Here is a 16,623-nt window from a genome sequence, read left to right as displayed (position 1 = left end):
CTGTGGATTTATTAAATGTATTCCATTTCTAAAGAATAATAAAACATAATAATAACAATAATAATAAAATAAATTGTGTTTTCCTGTGGGAAGAAATTCAGGGAAAAGGAAAGCTGGCATGTTATTACATGTCTCTTGCAATCAATGGTGGTGGCTATCCTTGCATGTGTTTGAAAGCAGTGGGAGGGGAGGGAAGGGAGGAGGTTAGCTTTCAGGCTGAAAGGAGATACAGTGTGTTCTGACCTTCTCATTAGTCAACGACAGCATAGTTTAATATTTAACCACAAAGCAAAGCTGAAAGACCCATATTCTTACATAGTCATGTATTTTATTCTTCTGAGAGATGGAATAGAAAGCAGTCTGGAGAGTTAGGGTCTTGCCAGTGTGATGCAAATAAGGTGTACCACAGGAGCAAATGTCTTCTCTTTGCTGCTGCGTAATTTACATGAAAGCATTGTCAGGGCTTTCGGTAAACGCTGTTTGGAAAGGGCTGGCATGTTTTTGGAATGAAGTGTAGTCCATGTCTGAGATGCATGTATCTCAACCTCTTCTTTCAGTGCAGTGGCAATGAAAAGGATCACACTCCAATGAACTGCAGAAAATTAACTTTTCCTTCCTTATTCTACACTGACAGCCTTCTTTCTGCTGATTTTTTTATTAATTGCACAGAAACAGAGCTCCACTTTCTTCTTGTCTCCTGATCCCAACAAAGTTTTATGTTGTCATTTGTCTGCCCTACAAACTTGACTGTGTATAAAGATGAAAAAACAATATTTGCTTTTAAGGTTCTCAGATACAGCACCTCACTCAGGTGGGAATTGCTAGCAGGATCGGAGGTCAACAAGTGGAGATCCCCTCAGGCAGAGCAGGGCATGGCCAGCCGGGGGGGCCAGGGTGGCCCCAGTACCGTGGAGAGGATGAATATGCTAGGCGAGATGCAGTGAGTACTGTGTTACACATTTGCATAGTTTCTGAAGTAGTGATATGTTCGGGTATTTTTTTTCCTGCATTACTGTTTGGAAATTTTTCCCCCTGGAATACTTTCAGTTGCTTCTCTGACATTCTTTGCTTTGCTCTTCAAACCCTTGTTAGCTCTTCTAACTTTCGCTTGCTGTTCTTTCACCTTTGCTTCTCTCTTAACTGCTTTCTCTCACTTTACCCTAACCTTTTTTTTTTCTCACTTGAGGCCTTCACCCATTAATTGCAGTTCACCCAGTTCTGCTTCTGAGCTCCAGCAGAGGTGGATACTACTTTCCATTTTCTTCTTTGAAATATGCCTCTCTGTATTTTGAGATTGAGTTCATTGTAAGTAGAAAAAAATAAATTGTCCCGGACTACCGTCCTGCTTTGTATGGGTATAGTTCTTTTGTCTTCTGTATGGGTGTTCAACAGCAGAAGTCAGGGCAACGTAATAAGGTACATACTTGCACATAACAGTAGAGGTGTTTCTAAACAAGGTATTTTCCTAGCCTCAATCAACAGGATGTGCTAAATTAATATGGATTCGTTTACCAGTGTTGCCTAGGCAGCCATCGTGCTTTCATGTTCTTGCCAGTGGTGCTTCTAGAGGTTGATGTTTCTGATTCACCCAGATGGTTGAGATTGAACATAGTTTATGGCCTTTCCAGGAAAGATACAGTTGCCTCCTACCAGTCCGTGTTTGATGTACTTGCATCCTGAAGCAGACTGACCCGTGGTAGCTTTACTGTAGTACTCTTGAGGACAACAACTTTATGCTGCTTCTTTTGCTCCTTTGCTTAAACTATCATTTTTCTGGTTTCTTCCTCGAGGGAGGAAGGAAGGGCAGTGTGTGTTCACACTACTTGAAGTTGCTTTGCGGTATTGCATGATCTCAAAATGGCTTTGCAGAAAGGAAATGCAATAGGATGGGCCTTATGTTTAGGTTTTGGTGAAACTGAGCTGCCACCCCTATAAAACTCGAGAGGAGTAGCGTAAAGCTTTTGAGAACTAGGCACACTAGAGACGAACTCTACTGATCCTATTCAAAAACTTTCACTGTCAAAGCCAAAAGATTATTTTGCAAAAAGATGCCTAATTTAACTTGCTCTCTGTGCTTGGAACTGTGGTATTTGAGTAAAAGAACATCATAATTTCAGGGTACATCTAGAAGAGCACTTGCATGAGAGATCTTTGTGTCTCTCCTGTTCCATTTTCAGAGGTTTCTCTAGGTTGCCATTCATTGCCTCTTCTTCTCTTTTGTCTGTCTTTTCTGAAAATTATTTTTCTTTTCTAGATTTGTGGGCCTTTCCCTTTTGGCCCCCAACTGCATGTTCAGCCATTACTTGCTTAATATTTTATTACTTGAATTGCTAACGTATGACTGAAAATTCACTTACGGATCCGTTATCTGAGATGCTGTTCAAAAAGTTGGTTTTGACATCAGTTCCCGCAGAACTTTCGAAGATTCATGGCCCAATACATTATGATTTGGTTGCAGTTTGCACCTTCAGTCACCATTTCAGATGGGTACAGGTCACCTCAATCCAGGTTGAATTCCTTTTAATTAGAGTTTAAACAGTTATTCAGCTTTGACAAACTTTTTGCTCACTGGTTGCTGCAGTTCATATGTTACTGCAATACGATCTTTTTTGATTTGTTGTGGGTTTGTTTTTTTTTTTTAAAAAGGAAAGGAGGAGGTCATGGACCAAAACTATCTGAGTATGGTGTCATTTAGTTGCAGGAGAGCTCACCTAATGCCTGTACTTTCCTTTTCCTATGAGGAATTCTTTCTTTTTTTGCAAAGGATTATTTCCATTTTTAAAAAAGGGGAAAAAAAAAAGAAAAAAAGCATTATTAGATGAGCCCTAGTCTTACAGTTTTCTGTATTTAAATAATTACCTTCAGAGTTTGGATTCTTTCACTAGGATAGAACTCCAAATTTGTCTTTCCTCCTCTTGGAAAGGAGGTTTTACTTAACAACAGTCATGTTCCTTTATGGTGCACTCTTCAACTGATCCTTTGCAAACAGTCGTACCGTTTCCTCATTGTGAGGAGGTTTCTAAAATTAAGCTCTGCATTTAGGAAGATCAGATCTAGAGCATTCCTCTCAACCCACCAGCTCAAGAGGGATCTGCCCTTTTCCTCGCAGTATCCTCACCTCTCGTTCCTGCAGCCAACTTGATTTTTCCACTGGAATATTACCTCTCACTTGTATCTCCTGACCCAAAGCCAGTGTGCAGGTTACCATCAAGTCACCTTAATTCTCCATCTAGAAGGCCTAGGCAACCAAGATAATTACATCATTTCCTTGGCTGAGACAAAATACAATACTGAGCAAGTGGTCATTTGAGCAGCAGAACAAATGAAGCCTGGTTTCGTACAGATGTGTGTAGTGTCTTTTGTATCTCTACCTCCCTCCACCACCTGGCATCACCTATCCATCTGCACAATCCCCTATACTCTCCACTGTTCTCCCAAGTCTTCTCCAGGCTCTAATGTTTTACCCAAGCCACTCTTACCATTTTACTGTATGTTTTATACTCTGGGTACCCACTGTAGTGTCTCCAAACCATCTTAGTATACTTCAGGTTGTCTCTCATGTCCCTAGCTATCTGCTGTGAGATGCACGACAGTCCAGCCGAGTGCTGCCTAACTTGGCCTTTCTGCCACTCAGAAGCAGATTCAACGGTAACACAAATCAGGTTATTTCTGATTAGCTACCTATGCTTGTGAATTTTATAATCTGTATCTGTTCATACATACACATGTGTATGTGTGTGTGTATATTTACACATCCAATTCAGTTTAAATTTGCCACAGGGTTCAACATTCATTAAATGGAGATTAACAAATTCACAATGTGGTCTTATAAATCTTTATCCCTTAAGAAGGAAGATTCAATAAAGATTTTTGTCAATTCTTTTGTATTGCTGTTAATTATACAGAATTTTCTATATATATATTATTTACAGATGCTATATAAAGCTACATATATAATATTCTATAAGATACCAATGGGTATTTCTGTTACTAAAGAAATCTAATTCTTTTAAAAAACAACCTTTTTACTCCCCTTATTTAGCTGTTGTAGTGTAGTATAGGTTAGATTTCTAACCAAAATGTGGTTTTGAAAGTTCTCAGACTTGTTTAATTCTGGTGTTATATGTGAGATCAGAGAAATACACGCTTTTATTTTTCTGAGATACTTAAGGAAACTTTGATAGCCTTAATGTTAAAAAACAGTCACTGCAGTCATCAGATGTTCCTCTGAACCTAAGAAACCATTCTTACAATGGTAATTCAGTGCAGTGTGAGATAGGAGCTGAATTATGTAATGCATTTTAATGTGAAAGTAACCTGAAAGTAATTTAGGTTGCTGCTAAGACTCATGTCAAGGAATGTTTGCTTTTAATATATTTTTATGTCATCTCTTTTCTATAAACCCACGGAGTACTTGTCAGGTTTGCTAACTCTAGACTGCACATATGAATTAGTTTCAGGTTTCACTGCCGAATGAATAATTCTGAACAATCAAGAGACCCATTCATTCCTTTCTGATACTAAAATCGCCTCTGTTTTGTAAGTAGTAAGACAGGATGTTCCTTGGAAAACCTTCTTTACCTGTCATTCTTCTATCAAAGCCTCCTTTTCCTCCTAATCTCTCTCCCCAAATTAACTGTGTAAATGAGTGCTGTACATGAGCTGTGCAAGAGAGGCAGAATCTACTATTAGTTCTACTTCATACAAAATGGCTTAGATTTTATTCATTTGTATTATGAGAGATGTTAAGGATCATACGCATGCATTTGTGTTCCCTACACATGGCTGCCACAGTCACACTAGGTCTCCCTTATCCTTCCCAAGCTCTGCTTTGTAATCCCTCCATTCCCCTCCCCCTCACCCCCAAATCCTCTTCTAGCTGACCTTGCTGTCCTTTCTTACCTCATCAGATTGCTTTCTCTGCTACCACTTAAGGCTTATCCACAGAGAAAGATAGTGATCATTAAATTGTGCTAACTGTGATCTGAACTTGCTGCAGCTAGCTGCTCCTGGTCCCCAGTGCAGACCCTTTGAAAGGGGATTATGCTGCTTTGCTCCCAGTTGTGCATTCAGCAGGGTGTGTTCGAGTCCTTTGTGTCCGGTGTTTTCTTCTGGCTGTCTCTCAGCCTTCAGCAATACGAGGCAAGAGACAATGCTTGCTTTAGGGGTGTCAGCTGGAATTTAGATTTTCAAAATGTACCTTGTTTGTGTATATACTGGGAGCCAGTGCTGTCACCTGGTGTACTGTAAATCCATGCTTTGTTTTAGTGTAAGCAGATTATTTTTTTTCCAGATAGACAAGCCCATAAACTCAGGTTTCTGTTTTGTTTCTCTCTTGTTTTGTCAGAAAAAGTATGTTACTGAATAAATGCAGAATTAACCCCTTTCTACCCTGAAACAGTGATTGTCCCAAATCTGGGATAGTGTTTCTCAGATAGGTAAAACAGCTGTTGAGTATTGAAAAATCTAATCTTTCCAATTGGAATAACTTTCTCCTGCTGCTGCTTTTGTTGACCATGTTTTCCTGGGCACTGGTCAGTCACAGGGTCCTCAGAAGTGCACTATCTGAACAGGCAAGCCAGGCAGAGAAAGGGAAGGTGAAAGCAGTAGTGTCTTTATTTATAAATATTATGGAGAAATGACAGCTGAGAGTGATTTGCCTGTTGTCTCTTAGGAAGTGATGCAAAGGCAAGGAAAGAGAAGCCTATTCTGCTGACTTCCAGTTCTGTGTTTTTATTCCGGACTTCTGAACCTAAACATACCATAGATTAGAAGGGGGGTCAGACTTCTTAATGGATGCTCAAAGAGATTTTGAAAAATCCCTGAACTTGAGGCAGTCCAGCAATTTTTGTGTACCCTTGTTTTGTGCTCCATAAGAGGAATCACTCATGCATACAACAGAAGAACAGTGGCAGCAGATAGAAGCATCTCCATGTTGCTTTCCCTCTGTTCTTTGCCTTTTTGCTTTCTTGTTTTTTTCTGGGATTATTATGTTTGTTCACAGAGTACAATAATGCTTTCTACCTTTTTCCAGACGCGTATGCCTGGACACCAAGAATATTCCTCCTCACCAGTATTCCAGATGCCGAGGACTTCAGCCAGGCAGCCCTCAGCACCCCCTGCTCAGCTTCCACACAACAGCCTTCAGGGCCAGGGCCTTTGCTACACCACCAGTTCCACTGAGGACCTCCAGCCAGGTCACTCTTCAGCCTCTCTCATCAAAGCAATTAGAGAAGAACTTCTACGACTCTCTCAGAAACAGACAACAGTGCAGAACTTCCATAGTTGATTTAGCATTCCCTTGCAAATCTGCCAGGTATCTGCTTCCTATGGAAGCAAAGACTTAGAGGAAATCAGCAATGTTGTTCTCTCAAAAGAATAAACTTTCACAGCTCTTGTGACAGCACTCTGGAAAATATGAAAAAGGCAGCAAAAATGAGGATAGTAAGGAGAGATGGGGGACAAACAGTGAAAATCATCAGTGTCATCACAAGTAATATTAATTAATCTGCTAATATTATGGTGCTCCTCTTCTCTCCCTACCCTCATTCAACCTAACTCATAAGTAAAATCTTAAGTCAAGATCTCAACTCTCCAGCAACAAAAAAAATCACGGGAACAAACTCCAAGTCTGATAGACTCCTTTTTCTGAGGAAGTAGGTGAAGGTTTGAATAAACCAAGATGACATTTTGCAAGAGATTACAAGTATTCTGATCTCTCCAGTGCTTATGGGGAACTGGTTTGTGTTGTGTTCTGCAAGATTACAAACTGTATCAGCTAGAAGGTGTTGAAGGTGTGATCCTACATATGAATCACTTTGGTTGTCAGAAACAATGGGACTACTTAGAATAAAAGTCTTTATGAGCAGCTTGTAACAAACTGGAACAATAATTGTTACAGCTCTATGCTTCTGAATGGAGCTACCCTCTGCACTCTTCCTTGTTTTCCTTCTGGTGCTGAAGCTTCAAGTGTTCCTTCATCTTCAATGTTTGCAAAGTGAAACATTGGCCTTGTATAACTAAGAAAATATCTGTAGACTCATTCAGGCTGGAAAAACAAAGCAAAGCATCCAAACAGAAAGGGCTTGGTATTTATTTTGTTTTAAAATTATTGAAAACTGGGAGAGAAACACTCAGCCACAGTTGAATTTGGGGAAATACGTATGTGCATCTTTAAAAAATATATTAACCTGCTCTTGCAAGACCAGCGATAGAATATTGCCACTCTGTATTTTGCTTTGTGGACAGAAACCAATCCAGCCTGACTGGTACAGGGTCACCAGCATTACGTTATAAATTGATGTCCTAAATCATTGCTTATGTTTGGATCTGAATAATTTTAGTGAAAGTCAGTGACAGTTTAGAGCATTAACATAGGCTTAGATTTGAGATTTTGAGACAGTTTCTATATTTATATTTGTTTCCACTGTCCCTTTGGACAAAGGGTAAGCATTATCCCCATGGTAAGAATGGTATGTGCCATGGAACTGTTTGTCACTGTTTTTTCCAGAGTTTTAATTTAACATTAGCTATGAATTTACTAATATTTGGCCATTGCATAACTGTAACTGACAATAATACATACAGAAATTTTACTTAAGTCATGATTTGTTGGAGCGTTTTTATTTTCAGATCAGACTGAACTAAAGCTAACAAACTGGCACAGAGATGGAGGGTAAGCTCAATGTTTGTGAGGAGGCTTGGGAGCCTTGCCCTAGAAAAATGAAAAGCAAAACTATTTGGTGCTACAGCGTGGTTATTTCAAACACTAGCAGATGGTAGTGGTAAAAGGTCTGAGAACAGTCGTCCACCAAAGAGATCATTGGGCAGATCTCCGGGGTGGGGTTGCATTTGCCTTGCTTACTGGGATAGGAATGGCATTGGTACAACACAGGTATATAGCACTGGTATGGTGTGGTGGTCTTTGGCTACCAAATCTGTTCCTGGTTCTAGTGCACAGTTCAACAATTGTAACAGGTCTAACTCAGACTGAACTGAAAACAGGTAGGAGGACACCATGGAAGAACCCATGCACCTTGTTCATGAAGTGTGTACATAATACCCATTGCCCAAGCAAAAACTAGGAAGCAACTGACTGCTCACTGATGTGGGGAGAAAAGGTGGTGTGTTTCCCCTCTTCATTAGGAAGCTCAGTTGTTTTTCTGTTTACAAAAGTCTGTAGGAAATGTTTTGAGAAACTTACTATAGTGAAGTAGTCTAATTTTCAGTTCCCTGGCCAATACTTAAATCCTTCATGGGTATACTGGTTGAGGTTTGAATGGAGTCAGAACACCAGCATGGTTGTGAACAGTGGTACCAACCAACAACATAGATTGTTATGTTTGGAATTTTTTAAGCTTTTTATGTGATAATCACTTCTAGAATAAAAATAAAGAAGCATTTATTGTCTGCCAAGTATGTAAACAAGGACGTTGCCAAATACTCCTGCAAAATGTCAGGTTTTGCAGAATCAAGAATGTATCAGGCAATGTTCATTTGGTCTTTTTGACAATGTTGAAAACTGACTGTTCCTAAGCGTTCCCATTGAAACCATCTCTTTCAGAGCCAACATCCTTCTCCTGCTTAATTCTGCAGTGAGGTCAGAGGCCAGCACTTATAATATTAGCATGTTACTGTGACTTCATTTCAAGAAAATGTGGGCTTCTAGAAGTTCATTGTTTGACTGCTGGTCCCAGCTATTTAGAAGGAATATGAAATAAGAGCTTTGAAAATTAGAGGTACTTAAGTAATTTCTCATTCATTTTTGCTAGTGATGGTGATGCTATTGTGATACTCCATCTTTTTATGTTTGGAAAAATAACTTCTTCAGTCCCAAATCTTGTGAAGAATATGGGACACAGGACAAAGACATACTGGTAAATAGAGGAGGCTGTCTGATGTAAAAAACCCTCTCTAAAACCGTACAAGTTCATGGAGCAGGACAGTAAAATATAAGGAGTCAGAAAGTTGTGTTTGGAAGTTACTGCCTGATCCACAGGTTCACAGAAAGTGGTATGGCATAGTCTGTATCTTCATAGAGTAAAAAAAGTAATGTAAAAGGCACCAGTTCCAAGGCTGGTCTTAACAAGGGAGACCCACACTTCACTTTCTGCAGCTACAGGAAAAGCTGAGTTTTTCATGTGCTACGAAAGGACTCTGTGGGATGCATGTGCCAAAATGTGTCTTTCCACTAGGGAATTCAGGGGAAAAAGTCTGTGAGTTTCTGCAACCCCATGTGCTTGAGCTCTTTTGCCAGTTTTTTTTTATTGCCCTATTAAAAGGGGGATGGGGAACAACCCACAAACCTTTTTTTCTGAAACTTAAAGTATCCTAAATTTAAGTATCTGTTAAAGAATCTACCAGTTTCTGAAAACACTGATCAGATGGAAGCTGGTACAGGCACAGAAAGCTGTTACCAACAGTTACATCCATTTCCATGACTAAACCATCTGGTTCATGGAATTCTCAGCCTCTTCTCTTCCTTCACAATTTTCCTTGACATTTGTGTTTAGTCTGTGTTTAGTTTGGCATATAGAAGTACTTGGCGAGATGAGAGCTATGTAATTTAGCTTGGTTGGTTTGCTTTTCCTTTTCATGGCCAAGTTGTTGACCTCTAGCCTGATTCTTGGTTATCTTTGGAGCTAAGGGAGACTTTACAATTATTTTTCACGCACTCAGATTGAATGGTGGGGCGTGCCTCAGTACTGTAAAGTATTTTCTACCAGGATGTAACGCATGGTCCTGTCAGTGACAATGGGCATGAGACTCGGAGGAAAACCTTGCCTTTAGGAGTGACTAGCGTAGGTGCTGGACTCACAATGTTAAATATGCACACTTTGAAGCAGTAAGTGGAATTTCACTGACCCTTTGCAATGTACTGTGCTTGCAGTGGTTTGGAACAGGCTTCATGTATAGTGGTTGGAGAGCAGCAGCATTGCACAAGATCTGTATATCACCTCTGCACCCAAATTGGCGAGTAGTTAGCTACGCCAGTGTCATGCACCTTTATGCATGCTCATAAATACATAAATAGATTCATCCTGCAAAAGTGCGTGTTCCTACCATGTGCTGAAGCTAGTGCCTTTAAATCAGACCACTGACAGCAGGGTTACAGCGTTATCTTAGAAAGAGGCTGTTTACAGGGATCGTAACTTCCCAAGAACCAAAACAGCTGATGCTGTTGTGTGTTAACTCACAGCTTGAAAACACCTAAGGAAGGTGGATTACGCACAGAAGCTATTATGTATTCGAGCCCAAGTGAAGTCACCAGTTTTGTGGTGTGGATGGTAGCAAGTAGCTGAACTAACTTTTTAAAATATTTTTTTTAAACTCTTTATCCTCACTACATTCTCCCCTTTTCCAACTTTAACAATTTTTCAGCTCCAGGAAGAAATGGGCATTTCCCATTCCATGCTTTGTCTAGCAGTTCTTTGTTAACAGGTGCCAGTCCTTGAAAAAAAAAAAACCAACCCTATTGTGGCAGAGAGCTTTGAAGTGACAGGATGAAGAACATTTATGACTTTGAGGTGGGAACATGTTGCAGGCCATATTTTTGCAGCAGCAAAGAAATAAATGGATTTTAAAAAAAAAAAACAAACAAAAACCACCTGTTTGGTGTTTTCTGAATATGGACAAAAAGCTGGAAATGGATTAAAACAAAAATGATGAGATGTAATTATCAGAAGGAAAAGGAGAGCAACCAGGACTCCAGGACCACCTGTGACAGTGCACTAAAAAAGAGAAAATCCTGGTGGGGCTCCCCCTACCTCCACTCAAGCTGATTCCATACCACAGCCCCTCTTCTGTGCAGACCTTCACGAATCGCAATGCTCATTTGTACAAGTGAGGAACATCTCTCAGCAGTGAGACTCCCCAAAACAGTTCACCAAGGCGGTAGAGATTCTCCAGGACTGCTTAGATGTGCCTAGAGAAATGCAGCAGCTTTTAAGTGCTTAAATGTGGATATAAAAATCCATTTCCTTTTTGTGGTGGGAATCTTTTCCTGCTTCCTGTTATATTTTATTTTAAAATGGGGGGAAAGCCTTGGGGATGTATCCTGTTGTCACCAGTCTGTTGTCATTCATGTATTCCACTATCTGTACGTCCTAAATACTGAGGAAGCAGAAATTAGGAGTAAAAGTTTTTGGCTGATGAAGATTCTCTGTAATTTTGCAGTATTTTGGTGTGAATGCACTGGAGTGCTGGAAAAGTCTGGTATCGCTTGTATAGTGAGGGTCCCTTGAAATGCAGCTTGTGTCAGAAAGAGGACTGTAAATATTTTCTTCTGTATCTCTGGCACTAATTCAGTGAGGGCAGAACAAGCTCCGCTCATACCAATAGGACTGGTAATTCAGATCCAAATGTTGGTCTACATATTGTCCCTGGTTGCATCTGCATGGCTTCCACTGAAAAACATTTAGTTGTGTGTATAATTTGGGAGGAGAATTTATCCTACAAATTCTTCAGCACAGTTTGGGATGCACTTGGCAAGACGTGTCTAGCTTTGACGTACAAGTCCTAGGGTGAGTTTACTCACCCTGAGAATAAGAAACTTGAAAAGCATAAATCCTGTGGAGTTCCACTGCCTTCGTAAAGAGACACTTCCGGAGTAGAGCTGCAGTAGTGTGAATCCCACTGAAGACTGATAGATGATAAAAAAAAGTTACATTAGTACTAGAAAAATACACATTTCTTTGCACTTCATAGTTTGTAGAGCTGGAATGTTTTGTCTTGATTTCATGTTACTTTTTCTTGATACTCTTTACACTTAAAGTATGTATTTTCCTTTGTAATGGCCACTCCTGTTTAGTTTTGAGTAGTTCTTACTCCATAACTGGAATTTATGTTTAGGCTGTTACATCTTGCCTTAATCAGAATAAAATGTTGGCACATTTGAACAGAATGCTCTGATGAGTCTTTTGAAATGAATGCTAAACCCCCACGGATCCCTGACGTGATGGTTTTCAGGTTCACTTACAGTAATCCTCTTATTGCCACATGCAAAGCAGGCGAAGGAAATGTGAATTAAGGGAGTAGAAAAGAGACTGAAAGATGAAAATTATTGTTTTGCATTTCCAATTATATTCTAACGTACACACTTCTTAAGAGCTCTGTCATGTTTCCATGAAAACTTCTCTAAGATTTCCACCCCAAGGCTTCTCGGAAGTTGTTTTTCTCATCCAGGCTGTTTGAATGTTTTGGTGCTGTGCATGATTTAAAAGTGGGAGCTGGATATTGTCTCGTGTTTCAGGAAGAAATGCTTATATTCAAGGAAAATTAATGCAGTGTTGTGTTTGGCAATGTGCTGCGCTCTTTTGGTCCTGAAATGCTGATCTGAAAGAAACTTGACTAAAGAAGTAGGAATTTAAAAACTACTGCAATGATAAAAGCTTCCTGATATTTTATTTTTGGACTTAAGGAAGCAGGAGAAAGAATTGTAGATTAGCCACTATTAGTAGTACTTCAGCAGAGTTGTTAAATATGAAGTTGTTGAAATTTGGCACAATACAGGCGATCTGGGCATCCACCATCTCATGAACTGATAACCAGATTTGTTGGTCCACGCTATTTGTGGATAAAATGGTTTCAGGTAAGGTGCCTTGCATTTTGTGTGGAGTAATTCCTGTCAAGCATTTCCATGGATGAGAAATTGATCCTTATAATCGTTGATCCTTATGATAGCTTCTGTCTTCAGGCTTGATGATGGCAGCTTTAAACAAGAACACTTCAGAAATTCAAGATGAGAAATGAGGAATCTCCTGTTTAGGGAATTTGTAGATGAGTGGTCACGTATTTATGTTATTGCTGCATCTTCCTATACTTTGCTGCCACGTGGAAGAAAATCTGATAGGGCGCTGGAAACTCCATTTTTGCTTTTGCAGAGTAGAACTGCAAAGAAGTCAAGAGAAGTTGTCACTTCCAGCAGCCAGCATCACCGATGCAATACTGCCTACAATCTTACTTCTGCCTGGGAGCAGAGAGCAGTGTTTCCCACAGCTTTGCACTGAAGCAGCACTCAGCGCTAGTGCCAACGAGAATTATTTATTCTTCTTTATTTAAGGATAAACTAGTGTCCCTTACCTAACGTTATCACGTGCCTGTAGGAGATGTTAGTGTAGCTCAGCTAAAGCATGGTGATTCCCTCATATATTTGAGGCCAGAGAGTTGCCACATTAGAACTGAATTTTGTTGGACTGATCTGGTTTAAATACACAGTATGTAGAAATGCCATGAAGGAGAAACAGTCTAGCAGAGATCGCTTTGCAGGTGTCTCCCTTCTCTTCCCCCATTTAGACGAAGCAGACAGAGCTGTAGAGGACCTGAAGAAGTACTGTAACTTTTGTTCCAGAAGGTAACACTGAAAATCTAATTTGGCTTCATATTTAATCATGTGATCTGGAAACTACAAGCTAAGAAAGGTGGTTTGGGTTCTCCCAGTGACTCGCCAGCTGCAGCTCTATATTGTTTATTCTTTATTAGATAAATCAAAGAGACTGGGAAAGCCACTGACAGGGCATTAATAAAAAGAACTTGGTGAAGAGAAGCCATCAGAAAAGAGGCAGAGCTTACAGAAATGCAATCAACTGGAGGTCGATTTGGTTTCCAGTTCTCCACTGGAAAGGAAAGAGAAGGAAAGGACAAGGCAGGTCTTCTGCGTTGTTGCAATCAATGTTGGGCACACCTGTGGGCAGGGAATGAAGGGAAGAAGCACAGTGTATTGAGTAAATAGCAACTAATAAAGGTAAAGCAGAAATGGGTAAATGGAAGGTACAGCCACCAAAGAACACAGAGGCAGCAGAAAGTTTAGCTAGGACTTGGGGATTAGGGAAATGTCTTCTATATGCTTGCCTTGAGAAGTAAAGCCACTCATATGGCATAGTTGAAGGCTGACACACTGTTTAAGTTGGTGCACAAACTCAGTAGTGAAGATGTGAAATTTATGGAAAATGAGATTAATAGGAGAGAGAAGGGTGGGAGGAAACTGGAACAGTTGTAATTACAAGGGAAAAGTTGAAAAGAAAAAGTCATAGGAGGGTATTATTGCATGAAACTATCTGCAGTCCTCCAGGGATTAATTTCAAAATGCCAGGGGGAATAGCTGCTGCAAGAGAGCTCAGTTCTGTATCAAAAGGGTGCTGTGTTTCACCTGTGAACTGGGCAGGGGATGGGGAAGGGAGGATTGCGGAGGGCAGTGTGGTTTTTATCTTCTTTCCCAAACACCTGCCCCTGGGAGGCAGAACTGGACTAGAGGGACCTTTGCTCCCACCTTGCTGTTGCAACAACATGAGAAAGGTCTGTACACCCTGTGGCATCTTCATCCAAATTAGGTTATAAATTGCCCCAGGCTCTTTTGGTTCCCTCAAGCGGCAAAACAAATTGTGGTGGGGACCTTTGGAGAGACACAGAAATGGAGGGATTTGGGGCTGATGCAACGTAAATGGCGTTTAGTTCATGCTGTCCCCAAAACGTGTGTCTGGAGGTTTGAACATGGAAGACGTGACTTTACCACATGTAGTGGCAGGGGGAGAAAAGGTAGATTTTTGCAGTTAGCTTAGTTCTTTAGCTCTTAGAGCGAAGGGTGCTATGACAAGCAGGGTGTGGGGTTTGGAACAGAGCTTTGTTTGCTGGTCACTGAGACTGGACGCTTTTCCCCTGTGACTGCAGAGAGGCTTTCTTTCTAGAGGGAGAAGTCAGTTCTAGGGGAGTTATATGTCAGCATAAAACTGACATAGGAGCCCATAAATCATTATTTCTGATAGGCAAGCAAAATGGTTAACTGAATGTGCCTCTAGATTTCACATTGTCAGATTGGACAGGAAAAGTCTGCATGTCTCGTAGAGTCATGGTTTATCCAAGCTGTTTGCAGACTTGGGAGACAATACTGCATTGTTTATCCTGTGTTTATTTCCAGGAGGCTATTACAAAAAAGACTTGGAAATAAGCTCTTTAAAAAAAATGCATATTTGATTCTGGAACAGAAACCTACAGCCAGGTTTGAATTCTACCATAGACGCTGATATCACAAAATTAGCAGGATCTGAAGCATATGGATGAGAGAGGGTGATTGCTTCCCAAGAATGCTTGTATTTCATTCCTTGGCTGCAATTAATTACAGTAATTTTTTGAAATCCTGGGGTTTGTAATGGCTTTATCAAAATTCCTACGGAGTCCCAGTACAGAGCACCTTTTCTTATGAATTTAACCTCTGTCTTTTCTCTGTGTGTTTCATGCAAGTAGGAAGCTCTGATGCTTGCCAGTTCTCATCCCTCTAGTGATTTTGCAAAGTGTAATCATTGTAAAGTGCAATTGCTTAATATGTAGCTCATTCACTAAAACCCCAAGGATAAAGGAAGTGAGTAATGTGAATCATTACCAGAGCATTGGTGTCTAAAAAGATGAAGAGTCATGCATCAAGTACCAATCCATTTAGTCTTGAGTTAGGAATTAAAAAAAAAAACAAACACTAGGCAGATGTGAGCGATATTATCTTCAGGCAAATTAAAGGAGTTGTCCTGGAATGCTGTGCTGCTGCTAATGTTTTTCTTTTTTGGCATTAGGAGTGCTGATCAGTTCCGTATCCCTACTGCTCTGTCAGAGATGCTTGTAGACCAGCAGCTTTCCCAGGTGCCATCTGCATCTCTCTTTCGTTTCCAGGCACTATATACCTTCATGCCACAGCCATCCAGGTTTTGACTTTTTTTTTTTTTTTTTTTTTTGCTTTGCTTTGTACTCAATCATATGAGCTGGAATAGATTTCTTTTCTTCCCTGGAATGAGATGGAGCTTTTTGGTCCAAGGACTTAGAATTAGGTTGGATGGATAATGTACTATAAATGACTGGACTGTTAACATTTCTATTGTTCTGAGAGAGTAGTTTTCAGCTTAATAGGTGACATAAGCTATCATTCTATTTTTTACATGTTTTGGCATGTATGAGAGCCTAAACCAGCTTAGTGCTACAGCGTGACATTCATTGTATGTAGCTGAAGGGGCATCAAGGTTTAACACAGGTGAAATAATTATGCACCTTGATAAATCAGGAGTTATGTTTTGCTTCCAAGGTTTCCTGTGGGAACAAAAATGACAGGCTTCCTGAATTACAATGAAAAAACCCCAGACAAAGAAACATGGCATGTGCTGGATGTATGTGTAGCTCCCTTGAAGTCAACAGGACTTGGGCACGATTATACTAGTTGGGGATCTGCTATTAGAGATATTATAATGTCAGTGATATTATTAGGAATATGAAATAGTAGACAATACATGAGTACCCCACTCCGTGACTTTGCTTGTGGACCACATTTATAAGGCATTGTACCGGAACCTCACCTTTAATTTGTGCTTCAAAACCAGACCACAGCCTTGTAATGTGGTTTGATAACTCTTAAAATAGGTGTTATAACCACAGGCTGTGTTACTGTGTATTTCCTAGCTAAAAACATTCTGGGAAATGCAACAGTGGACCACAGATAATCTTTAGATTATATGTATTGTAAATCAGGTACGTATAATCCATTTCTTCATACTAATTTTTGTCTTTAAATCAATTTTGCAAGTCTTTTGAATGCAACTTTTTTATTATGCACTTCTGTAACTATTAACAAGCCCCTGAAACACAGACAAC

General features: G+C 40.1%; 1 protein-coding gene across 5 annotated transcripts in view; it reads left to right on the top strand.

The window, feature by feature from the left end:
• Positions 1–11,902, top strand: part of KIAA1549 (KIAA1549 ortholog) — a 154,308-nt gene extending 142,406 nt beyond the window's left edge. For 2 of the 5 annotated variants that reach the window (XM_055712045.1, XM_055712044.1), the window contains 2 exons: positions 786–940; positions 6,035–11,902. In XM_055712045.1, the coding sequence (XP_055568020.1) occupies positions 786–940; positions 6,035–6,289 (410 nt within the window). In that variant the 3' untranslated portion in view covers positions 6,290–11,902. Of the gene's footprint in view, positions 1–785; positions 941–4,454; positions 4,540–6,034 lie in introns of all 5 variants that reach the window. The other 3 variants (XM_055712047.1, XM_055712046.1, XR_008732474.1) reach the window with 2 other exon arrangements.
• The last annotated feature ends 4,721 nt before the right edge of the window (positions 11,903–16,623 follow it).

The sequence above is a fragment of the Falco cherrug genome, chromosome 5, assembly GCF_023634085.1.
Source record: "Falco cherrug isolate bFalChe1 chromosome 5, bFalChe1.pri, whole genome shotgun sequence".
In the NCBI taxonomy this organism is placed as follows: Eukaryota; Metazoa; Chordata; class Aves; order Falconiformes; family Falconidae; genus Falco; species Falco cherrug.
The sequence above is the reverse complement of the archived record's forward strand: the minus strand, read 5'-3'. Positions and strand labels throughout refer to the sequence as shown.